We start from the raw sequence: 12,724 nt of genomic DNA on the forward strand, positions 1-12,724 counted from the left end.
AAATATCCAGCCAACATTGTCTTGTGTCCCCTGATGAAGGACTAGATGTAGACCAACACAAACTGTGTGGCAACAGATGAGCTACTGTCTCTGACTTTATATCTGCAAGGTGGACCAAGGAGGAAGGTGTATCTAACAGAGTGGACAGTGAGTGGAAACAGGGTCCACAACACACACTAACACAGCCCCACCATGTCGGTGTCACTGCAGTGCAGAGAATGGTCTACCACCCAAATCATACCTGCTCTGTGGTGCTCATCTGGGATTCTGACCATTAAAGAACAGGGTGAAAGGGGGCAAACAAAGTATGCAGAGCCACAGATGGAGCACAGTTGATGGAGGTGGTCATATTGTTATGGTTGATTGGTATACATATTCTATCATTTTGTTTTGTTTTTGTTTTAGAAAAAAAAAAGCTTTTAGATCTGGAATCATCCAAATTCAACCCGCAGTCTGTTTTTAGACATTGACATACATATACTAAAACTGCACATCTATATATAGCATTGTGGATATATGTAGTATATGACAGACCACCTGCAGTAGCTATAAAAGAAGTGAAGCTGTATGTTTGTGGTTGATGCCATCCTGTAGGTTCAGCTGAAACTAAATAGGGCAGGAAAGAGAAGCTAGCTCGCTCCTGTGAGTAGATCTAACACTAGCACGCTCCAGCATGTAGATTTAACACCTACACATTCAAAAAAAAAGAGGCACGCGCCTGCTCCCTGCTCTCCTTGATGACTTCAGGGTATGTGGCAAAGAATTCAACAGATTCGTAGTAATACTTACCGTTGCCCTCTTATGTTTTGCATATCTAAACTACAAAGGCTTAAGGCCAAGACTTCTCAGAAAAGATGTAGAATGTGATAATCACATCAGAATGGGTTGATATGCAAATTCCTTTTTACTTTCCACTGACATTTATTAGTTGTCTATAAAGAAGGATTTACTATCTAAAAGAAGGAGTTTACATAATGTGACACATTCTTAGAGATGACTCATTTGAAATGCTACCACTGTTTAGCTGATGGTATCTTGATACTGTTTTCACAGTACAACTTGCTGTCACAAAGATCAGGAAAAATATCTTTTTGTAACACAAAATAACTTTGCAGTCTACTACTGTTAGAGGAAGTTTCTTTCATGAACAGACACTTAAATAGTGGAAGGTGTTATTTAAATCATTTTCATTCTCTCTTTTACTTCAGTGATACTTTTATTAATGTCCTTGTCCATAATACACATCAAGCTTTATATTTTGGTAATGTGATCTCTAGTTCAAAGCATAGTTTCTGTACAAAATGTTCCTGATGGTGTGGGGAGTTAAAAAAAAGTTTGCTGTTTGACCCGTAAGTTAGGTTTATTATTTTATTAATATTGTAATAAAAGTACATTTAAACATTTACACAAGCAGGAACATAAGCATAGAACTGAGAACCTATGAAAACTGCCAACAGTCCTTTTAAAGTAGATGCAGGTCATTGGTAACACTGAATTACTTTCCTGTGATCTATTTATTTATTCCATACATTTTACACAAAAAAGCTTATCTTCAAACCTAGGCATGATTTACAAATCTCTCTTAAATGTATGAAGGAAAATTACAATAAAAAAAAAACAGACCATAAACATATTACAACATATCTGCTTGACATACAGATTACATAATAATATTTCCAAGGATTTACAGCACCTCTGGTTTCTCAACTTGAGTCAATTTCCCTAGACAGCTTCAGACAATTGGTATGTATTTGGTCTTGATGTGTGGGCATGTCTCATGATGTGGTACGGTATTTGCAGGCAGCAAAAATTTTGCCCTTGCATTTTGCGGGATACGACATTGAAAGTTTTTTTCATGTGGCTGTTGTGAAAACAGTAGTAGGTTTTCGTTTACTTACGTAGTGAAGTAGAGTGTGTGACCAAATTCTATAGACACCCGTTATATTTTAGACATTCATTAAATTGACATTATAATCTCCATAGAAAAGCATGAAATTAAATCAGATGCTTGATGTGAGCCCGAGGTCATCATGTTCAGTATCAAGCACTGGGCAGTGGAGAAGTGAAGCACCATCCAGCATCTTTGGGATGAATTGGAGTGGTGTTTGTGATCCAGAAATTCCAGAAGTAATCATTCAACAACAGTATCTGACCTCACTAATGTTGTTGTTGTTGTTGAGTGCAGTCAGAGCCTCTTAGCAGCGGTACAACATCTAGTCTAAAATTTCCCAGAAGGGTGGAATACATTTCTTCTGCAAAGGGGACAAACTCCCTATTAATGCCCTGTTTCTTTTAAGGGAAAACATCCTGCCTTTTATAGGGAAGTTACTACCAACTTCCAGACATATGTGTAATACAATGCAGTGTATTTTGATGATTTCAGGAAGGTGTTCACAAATATAATCTATATCATGTATATAAATATATAAATATAAATGAAGTTAGAATTTAACTTGTGTATATGCAATGTTGAATACTGTAAAATACTGATAATTGTGTGGGGAAAAATGTCTTATTTTGCTTTCAGTGCCTTTTGTGTACCTTTAAATGCTATAAAATTCTGTTTGGTTCCTTTCAGCACTACTGTGAATAATTTGTACTGTACAATTTCACAACAAAGTACTCTGAACCTATTTGTTCATAATGATTGGAGTATATTAAAATAGATTAAAATATCTTTATATTTATAAAAAATGTACTTTAATTTTCCTAACTAACAATTAATGAATGTTTGATGACCAAATGCCTTTGTTTTTGAGTTAAAAAGAGGTTACTATGACCTGCAGCCTGCATGCTTTACTTTACCCAATTCATTAAATGCTCTACTCATGAACCACGCAGTGAGAAGGACACTAATCATAGATCACATCTTTGGAACCCTAACTGTTAATTAAAAGATTAATGTGTAAACAGAGTCACAGGGAAGTGAAGGATATGTGTTGGAAAATTTCTTTCAGTAACCAGACTGCTGATAAGCAAAGCATAAAATGCACTCATGTATGCAGAAAGTAAAAATACAAGCTTGTAAAAACAAAATTAATTTTCAGTTCTGTGATGTCAGTTTAGCAAAATTACATAAGACAAAATAAACTTACTTTTAACCCATACTTTTCCACTCTCAGCTTGTTAAATTGAGATTGTCAACAAAGTCTCAATGTGATCTTGTAACCCAAGCTATATCCAACATTATATTGCTTTAACAGATAAAATGAAAAATAGGAATTAATCATTCTTCAGTCTTAATTTTCCACAGTCCAATCAAAACTAGTTGCTGGATTTCATAAACGCATCAGTGTTCCCATGAATCACAAATCACTGCTTTTCAGGTGTTGCTGCTGCTGTGCTCCTGCATACTCTTGGAGGAAAATGATGTCATGTAACCCTTAAAAAGGCTCACCACTCTCTGCTTGTATGTCTTAATGGCAAAAAAGTAGATAACTGGATCTAGGCAGCAGTTGAGGTTCATCATGGAGAGAGTGACCTGCAGGGACATCTTGAAGACCTTCTGCTCCTCACAGGAAGGACTGTGGAGAAGCCTGCGCACGACAAACTGAATAATGTTGATGTGGTAGGGGGCAAAGCACAAGACAAAGCTGAGCAGGATCAGGAGAATCACATTCTTGGCCCTTTGGCTCTTTCCAGACTTGCCAATCATTGTGTTGTCTTTGGCCATCCTGGAAAGTTTGGAGTTGATCTGGCTGTAACAGCCCAGAATGAGTCCCAGAGGAAAACAGAACCCAATGATGCAGGCGAACAGAATTATATATGGTACTGTTTGAGATTCATCCAAACTGGAGTATTCCATGCAAGTGTGTTGATTTTCCAAACTTTTCACCATTCTTTTGAAGAGCAAAGGAGCTGTCTCCAGAAAGACGATTACCCAGACCAGGATACAGATGCCTCGCACCATTTTGACGTTCCTGAGCCTCAGGCACCGTTGTGGGTGCACCATGGCCAGGTAGCGGTCTACGCTGATGCAGGTCATGAAAGCTATACTTGCATATGTGTTGGAATATAAGACAGTGGCAGTTATTCTGCAGAGAATGTCTCCGAAAGGCCAGTCGAAGCCTCGGATGTAATAGGTGATCCTACCGGGCAGAGCAAGAGTGAAGAGGGTGTCTGAGATAGCCAAGTTGATAAGGTACAGGGATGTGGAGTTGAACTTCTGCTTCTTCTGGCAGGTGATGTACAGAACCAGGCTGTTACCTGACACACTTATAATGAATACAACAATGTAGAATATTGGGAAGAAGACCTGTGCTACCTCTTTGTATATGAAAACATTGCAAGTTTGGCTGGAGGTTTTATTAGGTGTTACAGTAGAAGAAACCCAAAAGACTTGAGTGGCCATTGTCCTGGGGAAAGAAAAATAAAAACAATAAAATTAATTATAGTAATAAAAAAGCAAAATAAACTTACCACAATAGAATTGCACAAAATCCCAAGGCAAGATCTAACGTCCAATGCAGCAAAACATACAATATTGGAATCTTTCATTCACAAAATTTAGAGATGCTATGATTATATATTATATATTATTATGATATATATATATATATATATATATATATATATATATATATATATATATATTATGATAATTTTAAAAGAAAAAGCACATCTGCTTTCAAATGACTTACAAATAGATCAGTGGGGTAGGTGGATCCAACTACACATCAGCAGATGCTCAGCCTTGTGAAGGTGATATGTGAAGTGAGTTAGAGATAAGCTGGTGTGAGCCTTTGTTTTGTGACACTGGCAGAAGCCCATCCCTGCTTTGTGAACAGTGCCTGACTGTTTACCTTTGGCCTTTTTACTACAGATTTTTTTGCTCAGATTGTACATTGCATAAATGACTTCTGACAAACTACTGGCATACCATAGTCAGTACTGCTTTGATTATCACTTAGTTGGATTACCTTTAGTCATTTAGGGGGAAGCCCAAGTAAATGTCAGAGATGTGATTTTCAAAGTGATATCTGACTATACCCACTGAGCTTATATAGTATACACTGTGAACTCATTGACACCTGTACAAATATACTTCTCAGTGTTGTACATTTTATGAAAATATCAATTCAATATATGTCGATGCACAGGCATTGTATACCTGACCCACTTAGACTAAGGATGTTGAGGTAAAGGTGCTAACTTCCAAAAAAAAAAACAAGGCATGATGAAGGGCTTACCACATAGATTATCTAACAGATTGCACTACACTTCACAATTTGTATGTAACTTAAATATAACAGTGGTAAAACTGGGTAAACCTGAAGAGCACTGAAGAGAGGACAAAAAAAAGAACTCTACCTTTATGTGATTCTGGGGAAAATTACTCAATTTTGGCAGATTGCTAAGGGGCAATTACGACACTGATAATATCTGTGGTTTGCAGTGTTTCTCAGCACAGCCAGCCCACAGTTCACAGTGCAGAAATCTTCCAGAAACAGCACTTACACAATTCTAACTGACATTTAAAATATGCCTGATAGCAATACTTCATACTGTCACATGCCCATTCAATTTATTTGTTTAAAACACAAGAATGTTATTTTTTTAATGTCACCTATTTTATCTGTACCACAAAACATATTCTGTAGTTACTGTTACTATCAGTCAAACATTTAATTCACTCTCCCTTGTAGCCATTATGACACAGATATAACAGCTCAGTATTACAATAATAAATTTAGAAATTTGCACTTGAAACATCTCAGTGGAAAGTGTGGTCATACATGTTTGTGAAATATACATTTCGGCCAATTTAAAGTAAACACATATAGATCCTGGAAACCACATTAACAATTTTAAAACCAGGAAATAAATAAATAATTAAACAGGTATTCATAACTACTGGGGAGTTTTGTGAAGCTAGACACAGCAATGTATCTCTTCATTTTAAGTGATAAGCCATAAGCAAGCTGACTTTTTCCAGTCAGATTCAGAATGCCATTGGGGCACATTACAAAGAACATGTCTGCTTGGTATTTATTCCTTTCTAGACACAGAATCTGCATTTAGATGAGCTCCGTAAAAGTGTTAAATAAGCATGCATACACACTGGGTCATTATATCCATGTAAGCATATCAAATCACAACATAAAATCATTCGCATAATACATTGTTTGCCCAGGAACAATATTATACCTCTTTTCAAAAAAAAAAAAGGTCTAAATTAGTGCCCCAAGGATCAAACACCACAGTATTGTTATTTCATGTCTGTACAGTCCTGTGCAGAAAACGCACATGTTCCTTTACATGATAATGAGCCCCTGATTACACCCACACAAGTATACTGCAGTGAGAGGCAATTAAGTAGAAGTAATGCTTTTTAGCCATTTTACTCACTTCTCTTTATTCTCAGGTTTGTTGGTATTTTTACTTATTGTCTGTGCTCTTGTATAAACATGCATCTAAATGATTTAGCCTTATTCAGATGGGATTAGTTTTATGTGGGCAGCTGGGTGCTGTAATTTTACCAACGGACATTAGTAGTATGGAGGAAAAAAAGGATTTTGTCCTGGCCATGGAACTATAGACCAACTCCTTACTTTCTCACAGTTGATTAAGGGGGCATGGGAATAGGCAAAGTCCACTCTACACATTCATACATTATCTGTAAGCGCTTATCTAGTTCAGGGTCGTGGTGGGTCCAGAGCCTACTTAAATCATTGGGTGCAAGGAATGAATATACCCTGGAGGGGGCGCCAGTCCTTAACAGGGCAACACACACTCACACACTCGCATCTACGGACACTTTTCACTTGCCAATCTACCTACCAATTGTGTTTTTGGACCATGGGAGGAAACCGGAGCACCCGGAGGACCCCCATGCGGACACAGGGAGAACACACCACACTCCTCACAGACAGTAACCAGGAGCAGGACTCAAACCCACAACCTCCAGGTCCCTGGAGCTGTGTGACTGCAACACAACCTGCTGCTCCACCGTGCCGCCCTCACTCTACATATGCTTTGTAGATTTGAAGAGGGCGCATGACAGTGTTCCCGGAGATATTCTGTGGGTGGTGCCAGGGTAGCTCCAGTGAGACTTGTGGTACTTGTACTCTCAGAGTTTGAGTTGTGTTTACATCCTCATAAGTAAGTCAAGCTTGTTTAATGTGGGAATTGGACTCAGTCAGGGCTGTGCCTTGTCTCCACTTGATATTCATTGACCAGGTGGCGATGTAGCCTGGGACAGGAGGGCTTTCAATGAGGGGGTCAGTAGGTGGCAATGTTGTTCTCCTGGCTTCCTCGCATGGAGGCCTCCAATGTTCACTTGAGCTGTTTGCAGCCGAATGTGAAGCGGTCTTTATGCGCTTATGCACCTCCAAGCCTGAGGCCATGGTTATCTTCCGGAAACAGAGACATGCTCCCTTCAGGTAGTGGGTTCAAGTTCAAGGAGTTTAAGCATCCTTGGATTTGTGAAAGGTGCTATTATTATTATCATTCATTTTTAAGTAACTCTGGTTCTTGTTCACGAGTGATGAGGAAAGGGATCATGAGGTTGACCGTAAATTAGGTGCAGCGTCTGCAGAAATGTGATCACTGTATCAAACAATCATGGAGCCATAAAGCTGAACCATAAAGCAAGCTCTTAATTTACCAGTCACTCTCTGTACCCACTCTCACCTATGGTCATGAGCTCTGGGTCATGACCGAAATAATGAGATCGCGGATACAAGTGGCCAAAAAAGTTTTCTCCAATGGGTTGCTGGGTGTCATTGATTGGGTGAGGAGTTAGTTGAGGTGCTTCAGGCATCTGATAAGGATGCCTCCTGGACACCTCCCACTTGAGGTATACCAGGCACCTGCAACTGGTCCCCAGGTAGACCCCGGACATTCTGGAGGGATTAATTCATCCAGCTGCCCTGGGAAGTTGCGGTGGACATAGATGCCTGGGCTTTTTTGCTCGTTCTATTGCCACCGCGACCATGAAATAGATAAGCAGAAAAGATGATGATGATGATGATTACATCAGTAAAGTTTATGGGCCTTTGGCACTGATAAGAAGTCTTTTTGAAAATAAAATGTCTTTTTTCAGACATTGCAATCACATGGAGCATATACAGCAGAGTTACTGGAGTGGTTAGACTGTCTGTTTTGAGAACAGACCTCCCAGCAAAAATATTCAAATATCATTTTATAGTATGTATGGGAGCATACACACAGGAAAAATTGTGAAATTGTCTATTCGGATGGGATTAAAACCACTGAGTACTCTGTAAATAATTGTTTACCCCATTTTTCACAGGTAAAACTAATCCCTTCCAAAAAGTGATGTAAACACTGTACTTCTCTGTCTTTTGTCAATTTGTGTTACAAATTGCTCTGTTTATTTACTAAGGCCTTGCTTATCACCCAAATGTTAGTGATAGGGAGTCAACACCAAAAGATTTCTTTGACTTTTACACATCTGAATGATGGGGTTGACTCTAGGTGAGCAAATTTGAGGGCACAAATGTTTAAAGGTGAGTAAACTACATTCAGCATGGTTTTATATTTGCTTTATCCATAGCTTTGTTGCTATCTTGGATAAAATCAAATGAAGTCTAAACATTATTTCTGTAAACTCCAGCAGAAGTCAGAGAGTCAGAATTGGTTCTAGAAAATTCTGAGTCACATGTCACTAAACATGATGAAAACAGGAAAAGAAATCTAGTCTAGCTCATGACATTGAAAATAATAGTGGAATTAAGCTCAGCTTGCAAAGCAGTCAGGGTTTGATGCCACGTGATGAATGGCAGGATGCAGTTAATACTTGTCTCAGATAAATATAAATTATTTCGTTTTATTTTACTGATTAATATTTTTACCCAAGAGTACTGAGATGGCTTGACCCCTGACACAAGTAAAAAAATGCATGCATGCATATATATGTATGTAAAATCTAATCAGGCCAAAATATGATTCACTCATACCAGCTCAACACATGCTAACACAGCTAACACGTGTAACTGCAGCACTGAGAATGACCTGCCACCTAAACATTTCTGCTCTGTGGTGGTCCTGTGGGTCACCTGAGCATTAAATAACAAGGTGAAAGGGTGCAAAGAAAGTAAGCAGAGCCACAGATGCACTAGAGTCTGTAACTGTAGAACTACAAAGTGCTCCTAGAAGATGGTAGAAATGATGAGGTAGTAAACTCAATCTGGCGCATTGTTTTCCATTAGCAATTTAATTCAACCAATATTAGAGCCAATTCATTCATTATCTATAACCACTTATCCAGTTCAGGGTTGCGGATGGTCCAGAGCCTACCTGGAATCAATGAGGAATACACCCTGGAGGGGGCGCCAGTCCTTCACAGGGCAACACACACACACTCACGGACACATTTGAGTCGACAATCCACCTACCAACGTGTGTTTTTGGACTGTGGGATGACTGTAGTGTTCCAAATACTCTAAAGCTTTCCCAAAATATGATAATGGATCTTACTGCTGCAAAGGGTGACAAATCTTCAAATAATACACGTGATTACAGAAAGAAATGGTAGACTAGCGTGTGTCCACAAGAAGTGGACAAAGCAAAATACACAGAAACAGTAAAGAGTTAAATGTCTACCTCTAGTGGCTGAGATGAAATAGTGTTCACTAAAATAATCCTGTGTGGATGGGGTTAGCCAAGTGCCATGTGTACACAGGTTAGTGTAATTTACAGTAGCTACAGTTACAGTCTGCCATGATCACTGCCACTTTCTGCATAGCTTCCTCCAAGAGCATGGCCAGCTCTGCTCTAATTGAAGTGGATGGCTCTGGACCAGCAAAAGGTCACATATGGTCACCAGTCACATGTGGTTATGATAGGACGCACTTAGGTCACACCACGCAACCCTGTGTAGACACCTGCAAGTTAACACCCTGCAGATCAGTGCTAGATTTCACGCTCCATTAATCTACAGCACAGAGTTAAACATCTCTCTACTTTCATCACTCCACAAACGAAATGACAGTTGTTTTGCATGCACAGTAGGGATCTCTCTCTCTCTCTCTCTCTCTCTCTCATGTTCTCTCTCTCTCTGTGTCTGATAGCATTTAAACCAAACAGTTAAGTCAACTCTCTTCAGATTAATATATATATATATATATATATATATATATTATAATTCTTGGAGGTTATCTACAGATCTACATTATGATATTTTTAAAGAAGTATCTGGTGATTCCTGGTATGTTCCAGAATCACTGTGGCCCTGATCAGGACGACAAAGTTTACAGATGATGAATGAATGAACAAAATTCAAACAAAATTCACCCTGCCCTGCATAGGTCAGGACACCCAAAGGACCACCACAGAGCAGGTATGATTTGAGTGGTTCATCATTCTCATCTCAACTGTGATCCTGGTGTGGTGATAGTGTGTTGCAGAGTTTCAAACATAGTGCCCACTCACTGTCCACTCTGTTAGACACAGTGTCAGTCCACCTTGTAGATGTAAAGTCAGAGACAGTAGCTCATCTGTTCCTGCACAGTTTGTGTTGGTTTTCGTTTAATCCTTCATCAGTGGACACAGGACACAGTTGGCTGGATATTTTTGGTTGGTGGACTATTCTCATTTCAGCAGTGACATTGAAGACTTAAAAACTTTTAGCAGCCCTGCTGTGTCTGATCCACTCGTACCAGTACAGCACACATTAACACATCACCACCACGTCAGTGTCACCGCAGCCCTGAGAATGATCCATACCTGCTCTTAATCAAAATTAAAATATGAAACTTGCAATCTAACATACAATTTTTTCCCCCTCAAACTATCGTTTCACTTTAAAAGACATGGAGATTCTGAACATAAATAAATGGGAGAACAGCAGTTCCCCAGAATCATCGGTCTTCCCTTAAAGGAACACTTTGTAATATTTTTAATTTAAAATTACAGCTTTAGAATCACTATAATGCTTCTTTGATCTGTAATAGGGATATTAGAGTCTCTGTCGTTGCTACTCTGGGCTCAGCACTGCAGAAGCTGCATTGTGTAACTTTAGGAGGTGCTGTAAATGTGAATTACACTACAGGGAGCCCCAAGAGTTTTCCATTAATACATTAGAATGTTCTTAAGTATAACAACTTGTTCTTCTATGGCAACTTCTGTGGTGTCCCTTCAGTAAAAGGGACAGCCTTCCAGTCCTTGTGAGAATTTTCAGAAGGCGTGGCTAAAAGTTGCTGGTGTGCTGTACTGTTCGTGAGCATGCATTTGGTGCTGATGGCTCTGTGACAGAAAAGGTTTTTGGATATTGAAAGTGACGACCCAGCATGAGACATGCATGAAAGTCACTTCTCAGAGATCTGACCTTTTTCTGTTTGTTCAGGAGGGGAGGGAGTTCAGGGTGAAACTGATTTGGAGGGAATTATACATGATAAGACGGTGCAGCTCGAGCTTCAAAAAACCGGCCCGGGAGGCAAATCATTTTGAGAGTGCTTACGCCACATGCACTACAATAAGTTTATGCTCATGAGTGAAAGTGACTGCTCTGGAGGCCCAAAAAGTGAGGGCCTAGAATGCCCAAAATGCAGCTGACTTACAGAGGAATTGCACTGATATTCCCAAATTTAAGAAAATGGATCATTGGACAATAATGGGAAATCTTAACTAAATAGTTTTTTTAAAGAATATATTGCCTCACTGTACCCTGCTTCTAATTACTTTCTGCGAGGACCTTTTTGAGGTAGACATCTTGTTCCTATCACTACCAGTGGGAACAAATCTGATTTAATTTTGCAGACTTTATAGTATATAGTTCTATGGGAGTAGCATTAACCGAGTTCTTAAGTTTTGTAAAGCATGTGATACTGTTTTATTTTGAAGCTTGTTTCCTGCTTTGTCTGAGCAGTTTCTTATATTTGTAATAACATTTATTCATTTATTTGATTCATTCATTTGTATATTTATTTAATCTTCTATTTAATCTTTTATCCTTTTACGCCAAGGCACCACGCGCTCACACATTCACTCACACCTATGGACAATTTTGAACAGCCAAGCCACCTACCAGCACGTATTCATTCATTTATTCATTTACTGGTAGCTCTGAGCCAGCATCCGATCAGACACGATCAATGCTACATGCGAACCTGTCTAGTGACTTTGTGGCTTGCTATTTTAATGATGTGATTATGGATATGATGATATGATGTCACTAAAGTCATTGTGACTCAGAAACATAACACACAATACCTCCATCTAAGTTCATCACTGCTGTTGGAACAAAACAATTGTTGTATTTATTTATTTGTTAGGTTTTTTTGTTTGTTTATTGAAAATGTCAGCAGCTGTTACCCTGTGTTAAAAAGATATTTTTATTTAAAGATTTAGCATATTTTCTTGTCCTGTAAAGTTATGTTTTTGTGATTTCCAAGTAATAGTTAGAGTCATGGGAGAGAAGGTAAAACCAGATATTATTTATTTATCCTAATGCATGGAAATTTAATTAAAAAGATTTTTTAAATAATTTTGTATTAATAAATAAATTAATAAATTATTCCTAATATGACGTTCTAACAGGGTGAAAAATATCTGAGTATTTTTTAAAAAAACATAAAATAATTGATATACAATATTACCACTCATAAGCATGCTTTCTTTTAACACGTTATAAAGGTATTGTCCTTCAGCATTTATTTTGCGTTTTTAAAAATCATTTTAATTAACTTTAAGAGGTTCTCAATAAAATTTTTGTTTATCATTTCTAGTGGAATGATACCAAGAGCACAATTTTCTTATAACA

General features: G+C 38.3%; 1 protein-coding gene across 1 annotated transcript; it reads right to left on the reverse strand.

The window, feature by feature from the left end:
- Positions 1 to 1,335: 1,335 nt before the first annotated feature.
- Positions 1,336 to 4,684, reverse strand: si:ch211-184m13.4 (uncharacterized protein LOC798560 homolog). Its single transcript, XM_066641254.1, has 2 exons — positions 4,641 to 4,684; positions 1,336 to 4,355 (listed from the first exon to the last, which is right to left on the reverse strand). Exon 2 carries the CDS (start codon positions 4,349 to 4,351, stop codon positions 3,323 to 3,325), a length of 1,029 nt encoding a protein of 342 aa, XP_066497351.1. The 5' UTR covers positions 4,352 to 4,355; positions 4,641 to 4,684; the 3' UTR covers positions 1,336 to 3,322.
- Between the last annotated feature and the right edge of the window lie 8,040 nt (positions 4,685 to 12,724).

This window comes from Hoplias malabaricus, chromosome 12 (genome assembly GCF_029633855.1).
Source record: "Hoplias malabaricus isolate fHopMal1 chromosome 12, fHopMal1.hap1, whole genome shotgun sequence".
NCBI classification, from domain to species: domain Eukaryota; kingdom Metazoa; phylum Chordata; class Actinopteri; order Characiformes; family Erythrinidae; genus Hoplias; species Hoplias malabaricus.